General features: G+C 53.4%; 2 protein-coding genes across 4 annotated transcripts in view; one reads left to right on the top strand and one right to left on the bottom strand.

Annotated features, from left to right (window-relative positions):
* The first annotated feature begins 71 nt into the window (after positions 1-71).
* LOC143694095 (uncharacterized) lies at positions 72-7,181 on the top strand. Of its 2 annotated transcripts, none has more exons than XM_077178342.1 (3): positions 72-1,052; positions 2,002-2,128; positions 7,035-7,181. In XM_077178342.1, the coding sequence occupies exons 1-3, from the start codon at positions 528-530 to the stop codon at positions 7,067-7,069; spliced, it is 687 nt and encodes a 228-aa protein (XP_077034457.1). In that variant the 5' UTR covers positions 72-527; the 3' UTR covers positions 7,070-7,181. The 2 variants fall into 2 exon arrangements, with proteins under 2 accessions (XP_077034457.1, XP_077034458.1); XM_077178343.1 differs by lacking the exon at positions 7,035-7,181 and adding an exon at positions 2,914-3,721.
* Positions 4,899-13,173, bottom strand: part of DENND2A (DENN domain containing 2A) — a 57,896-nt gene continuing 49,621 nt past the window's right edge. For both annotated transcript variants that reach the window (XM_054631075.2, XM_077178341.1), the window contains 6 exons: positions 11,422-11,599; positions 10,243-10,284; positions 8,743-8,860; positions 7,312-7,551; positions 6,400-6,486; positions 4,899-5,596 (listed from right to left, as the gene is read on the bottom strand). In XM_054631075.2, the coding sequence (XP_054487050.2) occupies positions 5,565-5,596; positions 6,400-6,486; positions 7,312-7,551; positions 8,743-8,860; positions 10,243-10,284; positions 11,422-11,599 (697 nt within the window). In that variant the 3' untranslated portion in view covers positions 4,899-5,564. The remainder of the gene's footprint in view (positions 5,597-6,399; positions 6,487-7,311; positions 7,552-8,742; positions 8,861-10,242; positions 10,285-11,421; positions 11,600-13,173) is intronic.

Genomic DNA, 13,173 nt, shown 5'->3' with positions numbered 1-13,173 from the left:
TACAGACCCACCCTCCTTTTCATCCACAGACCACAGTCAGACCCCGTGGCTGAGGAGCTGCTCCCTGGTGTCTGACACAGCGCTGAGGTTAATCAAAGTGCTGTGTCAGGGCAGCTCTCATTGCTCTCCTGGGTGGGCTCTGCTGTTTAACCAGTGAGCTCCCACTGGAATGGATAGAGGCATTAACTGGATGCCTTTCCACCACCTGAGCCTACTGCCACCAGGCTCATAGCAACTCCTTCCCATTGAGCCCACCACCTTTCCATCAGACACACATACATTTACCATCAGCTCTCCTTTACTAGAACCTTGCTTGCAGCTGTGGTTCAGCTGAAGGATTCTGTGCTCAGATGCCACATGCCCATGTGTGTACCCTGAGCAGGGACAGGCTGGCTGTGGCAGAAGGGTGCTGGGATGTTTGGGAACACAAGGGAGGGGGATTGGGGCCCACGTAAGCAGCTGGGTTTGCTCACAAGCTGGAGGTGGGACACAGCAGGGGCGGGGGAAAAGGGCTGTGCCCCCAGGGTATGTCCCTGCACTATAAAAATTACTTTGGCTTCATCCAGAGTCAGGGGAAAAAAGCAGCTTCCACCTCTGCTCCAGCAGCCTTGTCCAGGCAGGAGAACCCCGAGCAAAGGCAGGACCTGAGGATGAATGTCCAGGCACTGGCAGTCCCCACACTCCTCCTGGTGCTGCTCTGCCCAGTCCCAGCACTGTCTGGGGTACTGGGGAGCCAGGCTGGCACCCTGCAGAGGCAGGCAGAGGCTGGGCTCCCTGAAGAAACCCCTTGGCCACCTGGAGATGGAGGTGACAAGCTGCCTGGGCAGGGCTCAGAGAGGAGGACCCACCCTCTGGCCAGTGCATGGAAAGTGATGAGAGAGGCACACCCCAGCTCCAGGTCCCTCAGCAAGGCCACAGCCAGGGCTCTCCTGGGCAGCGGGGAGCAGGTTGCCCCTGGCAAGCCCTGGAGGCTCCCCCTGCAGCCCTCCCGCAGCAGGACGGCCAGGCTGAGCCACCGCCTGAAGGGCTACGGCAAGTTCAACAGCGACACGGTAAGCACAGCAGGGGAGAGGGTTTGGGCCGGGGGTTGCTGGATGGGTGGGGCACCAGTCAGGATCAGACAGGACAGCAGGACATGCTGAGCATGCCATGATCCTGCAAACACCAGGTAGAAAAAGTGTTTTTAAGGCCATTCCTCTTAAGATGCACGTAAAGGTGCCAGTCACAACGTGGCCTCTCAACACAGCATGGATGTGGGTGCTGAGAAGGGAGTGGGGCAGGGCCACCCCCAGATCCCCAGCTGGTACCTGGCAAGGCTTAGAGCAGAGCTGGTGGCTGTGAGCAGCTCAGGAGGAGAGTAGAGGTCTGGCTGCAGTTGTCCCCGTGTGCTGCCCCCAGAGCTGCAGGGACAGTCCTGCTCCAGCCCCAGCCCCAGCAGGGTTCAGGAACAGGAGGGGAACATTCCCTGCAGTGTTCACTCCCCACAGTGCTAACAGAGCTCTGCCAGCTCTGCAGTGGGGGCACCATGCCCTGATGCCCTGCTGGGGACAGCTCCTCTCAGCACAGCCTTTCTCTGCCCATGGGAAATGTGCTCCATAGGCTCAGCACAGCATCCCACAAATAACCAACTTCTCCTTTATCAAACCCAAACCACACTTGGTGGCACACGAGTAGACCTTGCCTTAACCACAAGTGCTGGGTGACGCCGTGCCAGATGCCACTCAGCTGGGGTGGGAGCCACCACAGCAGAAGGGCAGAGGCACTGGAGGGCTGAGTTGTGGCTGTGGTGGCCAGCTTAGAGTGCTCCCAGTGAAAACCAGTAATGAACTAGCCCTGGATGCACTTCCTTGGGCCCCAGCTTCTCCAGCTCCTTGCAGTGAAGCTGCTGCTCTAGTCCCTGGTGAGCTGCTTGTGCTGTGACTGCAGAGTGATGATGCAGCTGTGACTGGGCTGGTCCTGGCTGCCATGGACACTGCAGCCCTCACTTCCCTCTCCCTGCAGCACTCCTGCCACAGCATCCAGTCCCGGCCCTGCCAGAAGCCCTCTGACTGTGGTGGCTGCCTGGGGCTCTACACCTGCAAGCTGCCTGCTGCCACCTGCCACCTGAAACCTGTCTCCAGGCAGAGAGGTGAGTTCTAATCTCCTGGAAACTGGCAGCAGGGATCCCCACGTGCAGCAAAGTGCAAACAAACCCCCTTGGCTGCAGCACTCCAAGCCCAAGTCTGACTGCCCTGTGAGGGCTGGGTCTGGTTTCTCGACTGCCCAGGGCTGGCTGTCTGTCCTGCCAGCTACAGAATGGACAACTGCGTGGTGGATGGGACATTCCCAAAAGTTTCAGGGAGGGCTGGGATTTCACAGGTGTCCTGAGTGGTTGCAGGATACCAACAGCCTGTGCTGGAAAACCAAGGAGGGGTACAGAGCTTAGGATTTAGCCAGTAGCAAGTGTAGTCCTGCACATCAAGGGCCCTGCAGAGCTGCACACATTGGTGTGTGAGAGCTGTTTAATTAGGCAGGAACTGTCAGGGAGCAGAGATCACAGCTTTTAATGTTTAACCAGTGGCCTGATTCTCAAGCACCCTTTGGTACATCCATACTGCTCCCACATTGGCCTCTTCCCTCAGCATGTTTGCCTACACCCATGTGCACATGGTCATGGAGCAGAAACTCACCCAAGGCTACTAAACACAGAGACCCAGCTCTGGTGCAGGAAACCCCTGGCAGGCAGAGTAGGCAAGTTTAATGTTTGTGTACAGTACAGAGTGTGTGTGTGTGTGTGTATAGCACATAGGGCATCCCCAGTGTATGTGCTCTGTTCAGTCCTCTCTGATCACCTGCTGCTGGCAGCCTCCAAAGGAGGACACACAGACCCATGGTCACACCCAGCACAGATGATCTTATGGCTTTTCCTTACAGGTGGCTTCCTCCAAAGCATACAGAGCCCTTAGATGGAGAGTCAAGCTCATCTCAGAGCAGCACAGCTCAAACTAAAGCTGAAGAGGTTGTCCTGCAGCTGGAGATCAACACTTTCTGTCCAAGTTTCATTTTAAATCCTTAATGACACAGTTGTAAATGTTTCTTTGACTGTACTTCTCTTGCTCCTGCTTTTTAACACCCGCTTTGGGTTTTGTACACTATGTAGGCTTGATTCCCACTTTCCTGAGAGCAGCCAATAAATGCACTGAGTGGTCATGGAGCCCTGTGCTGGCAGAACCCCTTGGAGCTCCCCAATGAGGCAAACAGGGCTATTTCAAAGCCCTTTTTAATTGGAATTTAACTCAAGGATGCTCCAGGTGCTCTCGCCCTCACAAGCACTGCAAGTCTAACAGTCTCCACACCGGTGGAAGAAAGCCCTCACCCTACCATTAGGATAGTGCAGTAAAAGCTGCCAGCATCTCAGCATGCTCACACACCAATTCAAGCTGAGCTAAGTGTTGGGCAGCCTGGGACCCCTCCCTGCTCCTCACCACAGCTCCTGCCAAGGAGGGCCAAGTCCCACGCCATGGAAAACATCACTTAAGGAGAGGAATGTGGAGTCCCCAGGAGCAGCCCTGGCAGTGTGGGACCATGTAGGAGACCTGCTTCTGAAGGCTGGAGCTGAGCCACAGATCAGCTTTATTTAGTATCCCACAGAGCTTTGCAGGCATCCTGGCCACCTTTACACGTGTGGGGGTGACCCCAGCTTTGCAAAGCTTCATAACGTTTCCATTAAAATCTCCTTCTAAAACAAACAAAGCACAGCATTTGATTCACCTCGAACCCTACTGCAGTTCCCTTCAATGAGCCACCACCAGCTCCTGTGACAGTGAAGTGGCATCAATTTTGTTCAGCACACCCAAGGGGCAGCCCCCACACCTGGTCACCTCTGAGGGAGCCTGATCCTGGGTGCGGATGGGGAGTAAATGCTGCTGGCTTCTCTGAGCCCCTCTATTGTTGCTTCCTCTGTCCCTGCACAGAGGTTTGGGGGGCACAGAGCTGCAGGTGCTGCCTGCTGCCTCCTGCCTGGTGTGACACCACGGCTGCCCAGCCTTTACTGTGCTCACCACAGAGAGGCTGGGATGGGAAGGGACACATGGGGGTCACCTGGGCCCTGCCCCTGCTCAAGCAGGGCCACCCAGAGCCATTTGCCCAACCTACCTGGTTGCATAGCTTCCAAAGCTTCACAGAGCAGCACTGGACCCCCGCTCTGCTCTGGTGTGGAATGCAGGTGAGGTCCTCTGAACCCCACTGCTGGTCAGAAAGGTCCTCTCACCTGGCAAGGCCCATGGAACACAGGGATCATTTTCAAAGCCTCTGGGAGTCCTGTGCAGCCCAGCACAGCTGCAGCAAAGGTACCAATATCCAGCTTTTACCCTGCAACCCCATAGCAGCTGGGAAAGAGACTCTCCTCCCAAGAGCAGACTCAAGGATGCTCCAGGTGCTCTCACCCTCACAAGCACTGCAAGTGTAACAGTCTCCACACCAGGTGGAAAAAAGCCCTCACCCTGCCTCAACCTCCACTCACCTCCCCTGACACCTCCTCACCAAAGGAGGTCACCACAGGCAGAGGAGAGGGGAGCAGGAGGCCCCACCTCCTGCCCAGGCAGGAGCACAGAAGGCAGCAGCAGACACTCTGCCCTTGCCTGTTCCCAGCTGTGCTCCCAGCAGCAACACCCATGACAGCAGAGGAGAGCCCATCTGACCTTTGGGAAGCTCTCCCAGATAAGATCCTGCAGGTGAGCTCCACCTTGGGCTCTCCTGGCAAGCTGCCAGGTGGGGGATTGAGACTCACAGGGACGCTGAGGGCCTGGCCAAGGCAAGGGTCCAGCTGCCTGATGTCCTCTCTGGCTCATGCTTGGTGCTAGGTGGGATGGTGGGAACACACAGCTCATCCCTTTCCATGAAAACACCATGGATCCACGTGCCTTTTACACAACTGGCTTTTAATTACACTGCATGAGGAAAGGCCTCTCCTCGTGCCAAGACTCCCTGGTACAGCCACCCAGGGAGCTGGCTGGCCCATCAAGTCCTCAGTAGGTTTAGTGGTTCCCCCTCACCCTTTTCCCTTGCTTGGAAGCTCCTCCTGGTCAGTCCACATCATCCCTGCAGCCCTCAGTGTCCTTGCTTTGCAGAGACCTACTTTCAGACATCTCTGTCCTTCCCCTCCACGCCGTCTTTGCCTGCTCAGTCCCATGGGAATCCCCCTTCGGCCTCCTGCAGCACCAGGCAGAGAGGAGGCAGGGCAAGAGTCATCGGTTAATAACTGTTCTAACCTCAATATAAATAGAAAAATACAACCAAATAAAGAATTGACTAGCTAAGAGATCCAATCCACGGGGATGCCTGCAACGTGCTAGTGCAGAGTTCAGAGAGAGTGCTTGGTCCAGTGCTTGCTACTGTAGACATCCAGAAGCCTGTCCTGGCAGCTGCAGCCATCCCAGCTCCCTGCAGCACCATGGCTCTGTGCAGCTGTGCCCAAGGCTGCTGGCTCCTGGGAGCAGGCTCAATGGGAATGGTTGATGAGTCTGATTTATTGCTGCTAAGTGGTAAAGCCATTCTCTTCTGTGGAATGAGGATGTGCTTCGCTCTTACTTTTTGTGGAGGAATTTCATTTTGCTGCCTGAAGAGACAGAGAAAAGAAAATGGTGTCCCCACAGTGACAGGCAAAACAATTGTCACTTCCCACCACCTCTGTCCTGTGCAGTGCACTGGCCCTGCTGCCATCCCTGGCTCCTTGTCCACAGCCAGCTGCTCTGCAAAGCAGGAAGCAGGGGCCTGCAGAGCTCTGCCCATTCCTGGAAGCAGTGCTGCAGGCTGAGACCTTGCAAGCTCCCAGGCACACCCTCCAGAGCCCATTTGTCCAGGGCACACCAGCCCCTCAGGCACTGCTGCTCTTAAATGGCCAAGAACAGACAGGACCAGGGATGTGATCTTAACACCTGATCAAACTCAGCCACAGTGTCTGATGACTTATCAAAGACTTCTAACCTCAGTCTCGAGCTCCTGGCTAGCTCCCCTTACAGTGGAAAATAAATGGAATCTTAGAATACCCCTGGGCAGTTCCCATTGCTGATCCCTAAGGACAAACCTGAAGGCAATGAAAACTCTGTCAATCCCCCCATCAGGACCTGCATCCACCATCCCCAATTTCCTGGCTGCTCCACTGCCTCCTCAAACCCACCTGTCTCCTTTAGAAGACAAGGATACAGCTCATGGCCCAATCTTTGGTTCTCCACCAGCCTCCAGACAGTGACTGACCAGGGCCAGAGCCAACAGCGTGCCAGCACAGGGATACATGGCCAGGCACTGGATGCCACACATAGTGACCAGCCCTGTCACCCTTGGGCAGCTTCAGTGCTGCCCAGCCTGAAGGCAACAAGAAGCCCAGCCCTTGGGAAGCCAAGGGTTTTGCTGGTTCCTTACCTAAGCCTTTGAGGAATCTATTGACTCCACTCTGCTCCCCACTGGGAAGTGTTTCCAGGTACTCCTGAGCCCGTACCTCAAACAGACCTGCAGAAAGACAGAAATCAACAGCTTTTATTTTGTGTCTCTATAAATCCAAGTAGGAATGCCCACCTGAAAATGTACTGTCTCAGCTTACCCACACATTATTGCACAGGGGAGAGAACAACTCACCCCACCTCCTCCATCAGCTGAGGCCAGATTTGGCACAGAAGCTTTGGTCTGCCCCCTCCCTCCCCACTGCAAGGCTGACTGAGGTGCTGTAGCTCACTCAGGGTACAGAATGTACCTCTCTTCATTCTGCTGTGAACACAGCTAAGCCCAGGGAGTGACATCATCTGGGGAATCATCGTGCAGAATTTACCTCTTTTACTCAGCCACCTATTCAAGCATTCCCTGCTTATTAATGCTCATCAGGAAGCTGCTAAGCCAGCACCAGTAGCAGCAGGGATAAGAAATTTCAGCTGCCCGTAGAGCCCTTGGGACTGTGGGATAACAGGAGTGAAACTGCAGTAGCAGCTCTGGGAAGGAGATGAGCATCCAAGCTTTCTACTAGACAAAAGAACCATGACCAATCAAGCTCATTTTTCCTCCAGACACAGGAAGAAGGCATGAGGGACTGCGAGAATAAATGTCACTCCAGCAGTGGAACTCAACGTGGAATGGAAGGGGCACACGTGGAGGATACTGCAAGGGTGAAAGATGCCTGCAATCCCAACCCCACCCAGAAACCAGCAGATTCCCTTCTGGTGCTCCTGTACAGACACTGCAGCCTCCAGGCACGGAACTGGGGATGCAGGTGGTGGCTGGGGAGCCTGTCCTTGCTCTCGTAGGAGCAGCAGCAGCTTCCAGAGCCCAGCTGGAGCCCCTCACCTCTGACCCCCTGCTTCCGCAGCTCCCGCTCCTGAATGAAGCCCCCAAACATCTGTGTCTCCATGAAGACCTCCAGGAAGCGCCGGAGGCTCTTGGAAGAGACGGATTTGCGGAAGGCCTCGCGCTGCAGGGCCCGCTCCTCGCGCTCCGTGGGCGTCAGGAACAGGGAGTAGTGGCCCACAATCTCCACAAAGAAACGGACAAAGGCCTCGGACACCACCTCGTTCAAAGGGCTGGTTTCTAAGGAAAAAATAAAGAGGCAGTGCTCAGGACAGTGCTGTAAGAATGTGCTAGAAAAATCACTGGGTAAAAATTCCCTGTATTTTCCCTGTATTTTTTCAGATCCAGCCTGAGAAGAAAAAGCTGTTCAAGAGAGAGGATCCTAGGAAGTGCTTGTCATGGAAGTAGACCAAATTGTTACTACTTTGAAAGACACCAAGCTTTATTTTGGTGCTCACTTTACTCTGGTGGGATGGGGGAGAGAATCAGAAAAGTAAAAGTGAGAAAACTTACGAGCTAAGATAAAGAGAGTTTAATGGATGAATATAAAACTGCATGCAAGCAAAGCAAAATAATTGTTTTATTCAGCAGCTCCCATGGGCAGACAGGTGTTCAGCCCTGCCAAGGAAAGCAGGGCTCCAGCACACACAACTTGGGAAGACAGAATACTCTATTTCCAAATGTCTCCCCACTTCCTTCTTCTTCCTGCAGCTTTATATGCTGAGCGTGACTCCATAAGCATGACTCCATGTGGAATCCATTGTTTTTTTGGGGTCAGCTGGCTCTGTCCCCTCCCCACTCCTTGTGCACCCTTAGCCCACTCACTGGTAGGGTGGGATGAGAGGCAGAAAGGTGTTGGCTCAGTATGAGCTCTGCTCAGCAACAGCTAAAACATCCCTGCATTATCAACACCATTTCTAGCTCAAATCCAAAACACAGCCCCATACCAGCTATGGAGAAAATGAACTCTGTCCTAGCCAAAACCAGCACATTCTCCAGGCTCCTCTGTACCAAGGAGATGCCCATACTGTCCCCCAAGAGAGCTGTCCCAGCCCAGTCACCACAAGCCACGTGGTCATGGCCGAGTCTGCAGCTCTGCAGGTGACTGTCCCCTGGAGGAGCCTGCATCACTCATGGCCAGCCCCACAGTGGGATGAAAGCTATGAAACCCCTCTGAAAAGGAGTACAGGTGCTCACTGGAATTGTAAGGGAAGCGTGGCCAGAGCTGGGAAGAAATAAATGCTGTTGCCCTTCACACAGAGAACTGTCCCTGTGCGCTGGAATACTTCATATAGCTTAACCAAAATCCTGATCTACCTCCAACACCTGTGGTGTTAAATTCAGTACAAGCCTAGTTCTCCTGTAAGAAGTGACAGATAGGAAAGGGGCAGGAAAAGACACAGTTTTCAGCTGAAAGGCACTGTGCTTTACCTTGCTTGCCATTGACAGGGCCCTCCTCCTTGTCACTCGCCAGCTCATTCCTCTGCTCCAAAATGTGCTCTAGGGCGGCCTGCAGCTTGCGGGGCAGGATGGAGTCCTCATCTTCCATCTGTAAGACAGAGCTACCTCCTCAGGGACTGGGGCTGCGACAAAAACATCTCCTACTCTGTCCCCAGCACAGCAGGGGGAGCACTAGAAATGAACTGTGACGAGAGGCATAACTGCAATGCATTTGGCACATTCCCAGCACCACCCAGCGCAGTACTATCAAGAAGCACAAGAGGAAGGAGAAAGGGGGTGTCTTTTCCTAAATATTCCCCTATTCTGGAGGAATTTTACATGTCTGACCCTGGAGGCTACTGGGCAGGGCTCACCCCTGGCCTCACCATCTGCCCACGAGCACTGGCCCCGCCACAAAGAGGAGGTGTGTGAACAATACTGGCACGTGGCCAGGTGAGCAGAGCCTCTGCTCAGGCACCAAACCTCTTACACAGGCATAAGGAATTCCCAGGGAGCATGGGAGCCAAGGATCTGCCAGTGACTGTGCAGAGCTCCTACCAGCCCTGGCTGAGTCAGCTGATTCAGCTGAAGCCTTCAGAAGAGAGGTGCAAGGTAAAGCATTACCCCAGAGCTGAGGCAGCTGGCAGGCGAGGACTGTGGGAGGGCTTGGCCTTCTCCCACATGCTGCTCCCTGCAGCAGGAGGAGCACTCATCCCCTCTGAGTCAGGAGGAGCAGCAGGAGGAGCACTCATCCCCTCTGAGTCACGGGGCTGAGCCCCGGCACAGACCCACGCTGCCAGCGCTGCTCAGTGATCTGCCAAAAAGCTCTGGGAAAAAAGAGCCTCCTGGGCCAGGAGTATGTTTGCTCATTTATCCTCTTCCCTTCCTCCTCCCCTTCCCATTCCTCCTTCCACAACAAAGGGAAGTGAAAATCAGCAGGCAATATTGCCTGCAGAGGAACACACAGGCTCCCATGTACCACCTTCCTGCCTCTGACCCATCCAGTGCAAGGACTGGATTGAGGAACCACAAGCTCCTGAGGCAGTAAGGATTTCAAAAAACCATCAAGGCTCCCCTCCCACTCAGAGCAGAGTATGTGATGGGAGATGAACTGCCAGACACAGGCTGCAAGAACCCACACTGCCTCCCAGCAGACAGCGCTGAGCCAAAGCTTTCCAGCTCTGTCCTCTGCCTTACAGGATGACACTTGAGGACCTATAGTGCCCAAGTGCTGTCATTTTCCCCTCTTAAAAAAAAAAAAAAAAAGAGAAAGAGGTAATTCCCAATGATTTAGTCCTCAACAGCTGTGGTTTAGGATGCTGATGTTACATATATACACAGCAACCCCTACAACACTGCCCACCACAAGCTCTGCCTCAGTTTTTGAGTGGGGAGAAAGTGATCCATCCAGCCAGGCAGGTCAGCAAACACAGATGGAGGTAAGTTATGGAGGAAAAAGGGGAGAAAAGGATGTGAATTAGCTCTGCTCACCTGTCTCAGAAACCGATTATTTACAAGGTCAACGACGAGGACCTAAGAATGAAAGAGCAAGAATCAAAAGGGGAAGTAATTATTTCCACCATCAGAGTTTATCTTAATCTGTAACTGCTCTGGAGGAAACACTTCCCTGCTCCTTGTACCCTCCCCTGCAGCTGGAGGAGGCACCCAGCATGACTCAGGAGCACAGCCCATGTTCTGGCTTTCTAGGGATGCCACTGCAAACCACAGCCCAGCTTGGACAGCAGGAGCTGTGCTCCAGGCCTGGCCCTCTGCTCCTTTACCACCCAGCAGGGTCAGAGCTTCATCCTTTCTCCCCATGTGCTGCACTGCTGGGGGAGGCAGAAATCAGATTCAGCCTTGCTGTGCTTACCCTTGTGCCTCAGGAATCCAACTCTTAATTATTTATTGCTATTGTGAGGCTCCTGTGTTAACCTGAGGGGCAGCTGTCCTGGCCAGGCTGTAGCAATCACACTGAAGACTGACAGAACTTGCATGCAGCCTCTGGACAGCACCATGCAGAAACCCAGCAGTTCATATTACAGTATGAACTGTAATAAAACCATCTCCTACCCACAGCAGCCCCACAGTGGGAGATTCCAGCCCCCTGCCTTCCCAAGCTGTGGCCAAGGCAGAGCACAGACCTTTGTCTGCCTGGGGGGACACCCAGCTCTGCCCTTACCCCATGCTCATGGCAGCCAGAGGATGAGAGCTCTGCTCCCTGGCACTGCCAGCTGACAGAAAACAGCTCAGCCCACAGGGAAGAACCTCGAGTACAGCATGGTGTAGGTGCAGGACTCACAGTGAGGATGCAGGACTCACTCACAGTGGGGATGCAGGACTCACTCACTGTGGGGATGTAGGACTCACTCACAGTGGGGATGCAGGACTCACTCACAGTGGGGATGCAGGACTCACTCACAGTGGGGATGCAGGACTCACTCACAGTGGGGATGCAGGACTCACTCACAGTGGGGATGCAGGACTCACAGTGGGGATGCAAGACTCCCAGTGAGGATGCAGGACTCACAGTGAGGATGCAGGACTCACTCACAGTGTGCACTCAGGACTCACTCACAGTGTGCATGCAGGACTCAATATGGATGCAGGACTCAATATGGATGCAGGACTCCCAGTGGGGATGCAGGACTCCCAGTGGGGATGAGGACTCACCTCCTCCACAGGCAGCTCCCTGAGGCGGGGCAGGGAGCTGGAGAGCAGGCCGATGAGGAAAGGGGTGGGCGAGCACACGATGTCGATCATGGAGGGCGGCAGCACGGGGATGTAGGTGTGCTGCCAGGTGAAGGGGTACAGCAGGGCCACCGTGGCGTGGCAACACTTGGACAGAGTGCTGGAAGACAAAACACAACCAAGGGCAATGGCCGGTCAGTCAGGGAATGAGGGGTGCTTCCTAGAAATCAACTGCTCCCTGACTGATCTCTCTAATTACTAAGGGCTTTCCCACATTTCTGACCCCATTTTTCAGCTTCAGAAGCAATGACTTCTGAAAGATGACCCCAGCCCACACTCCTATGAGAAGAGATGGGTTCCACTGAATCAGGGATCTGCTGCTCCAGTGTCCTGATGGAAAATATCAGACAAACACTGCATCTTCTATGCCACTGCCTCTCCTTAGAGAAATGAGTTCATTCTCCCACAGCTCTCTGGCAGGAGTCAGGCAGGATATCCAGTTAGCCATGGCAGAGCTTGCCACAAGGCATCAGTTATTCATCTCTTCTGGGTCTGGAAGCATTTTTATGTGTCAAGAGAGGGGGAAGGCTAGCTGCTGTAAATCCTATATATATAACATCATTTGGTTTTACCAGCATCCAGGAAAGGAGAGGAAGGAGGCTGGTGCAGCATGCAGGAGCCACGTGGATAGAGAAGGATGCCCAGCTGACTCCCATTAGACTCCATGGGAGAATTTACATTCAGCAAGCTGGGTTTACTGCTGACTTGAGAGGGAAGGGGTTTGATGGGTGTGGATTTGAGCTTGCTCTGAAAAGTGCAGCCTGCTTTCCCTCCCCACTCCAGTTAAGTTTGGTGGATGTGCATCCCTGTGCTGTGTCACAAGGGCACGCTGAGCAGAGGGACATGGCTGGGGACAGCTGGCTGGCTTCCATCATGTAAGCTCAGATTAGCAGAACAAAATTGTGGCTGCTGGGACATCAGTGTGACAGTATGAAGTAATCAGGCAACAAACACTGTTAAACACAAGACACTTTTTGGAGATGAGGAGATCCCAGGGGAGAGGCTGGAATCTGCTTAACCTGAAAATTTTATCTGGGACTGCAACAGGTAGGGAACTGGCACTTGGGAAAGAGGTGTGTTCTGAGAAAGTCTCTTCACAAAATGGGGACAGTTTCCTCTCCCTTCACTGCCAGAGGACTCTCTTTTCTAAGGGGATACTCCGTAAAAACAGAGGAACACCCTCCAAAGGCTCTGTTACAGAGTGGTAGCTTTAAATGGGAAAAAACCTTCAGTTCCACATCATTTTTGGGAAGGTGTGAGTGTATCCCTCTCCCTGCATTGACTCCTCCAGGCTGCCCCTCTCCTGCTGCTCTCCAGCTGTGCCTGCCATCATCACCTAGCCCACACCTTGCCATGTCTATCAGAAATGCAAGGCAGATAATGAATCTGAGAGAAGCAAAATTAAAATAATGAGAAAACGCGGAACTAGCAAGAAACAAAATTATTAAAAAAAAAAACCCACCCAGAGAAGATGTGGGAATAATATCAAAGTAGATGATTTTTGTTGTATGTTTCATACAAGCTAATCTTGAAAGGAACTGCAACAAAAGTGAATGTGTCATCTTAGAAGTGCACTCCAAGCTAATGAAATCCTTTAAAAACCATCTCCTTCAAAGCTGTGCTACTCATACATTTCAGGTCATGTTAGCAGATACAAAAGCAGGGGCTTCTCTT

Source organism: Agelaius phoeniceus, chromosome 5 (assembly GCF_051311805.1).
Source record: "Agelaius phoeniceus isolate bAgePho1 chromosome 5, bAgePho1.hap1, whole genome shotgun sequence".
NCBI lineage: Eukaryota > Metazoa > Chordata > Aves > Passeriformes > Icteridae > Agelaius > Agelaius phoeniceus.
This window is presented reverse-complemented; position numbering and strand designations above follow the sequence as displayed.

Excerpts from the sequence above, each read along its gene's own strand:
- LOC143694095 (XM_077178342.1), top strand. The coding sequence starts at position 528 with ATGTCCCTGCACTATAAAAATTACTTTGGCTTCATCCAGAGTCAGGGG. Across the intron at positions 1,053-2,001 it reads GCAAGTTCAACAGCGACACG|CACTCCTGCCACAGCATCCA; the intron begins GTAAGCACAGCA and ends CTCTCCCTGCAG. Across the intron at positions 2,129-7,034 it reads ACCTGTCTCCAGGCAGAGAG|ACACAGGAAGAAGGCATGAG; the intron begins GTGAGTTCTAAT and ends TTTTTCCTCCAG.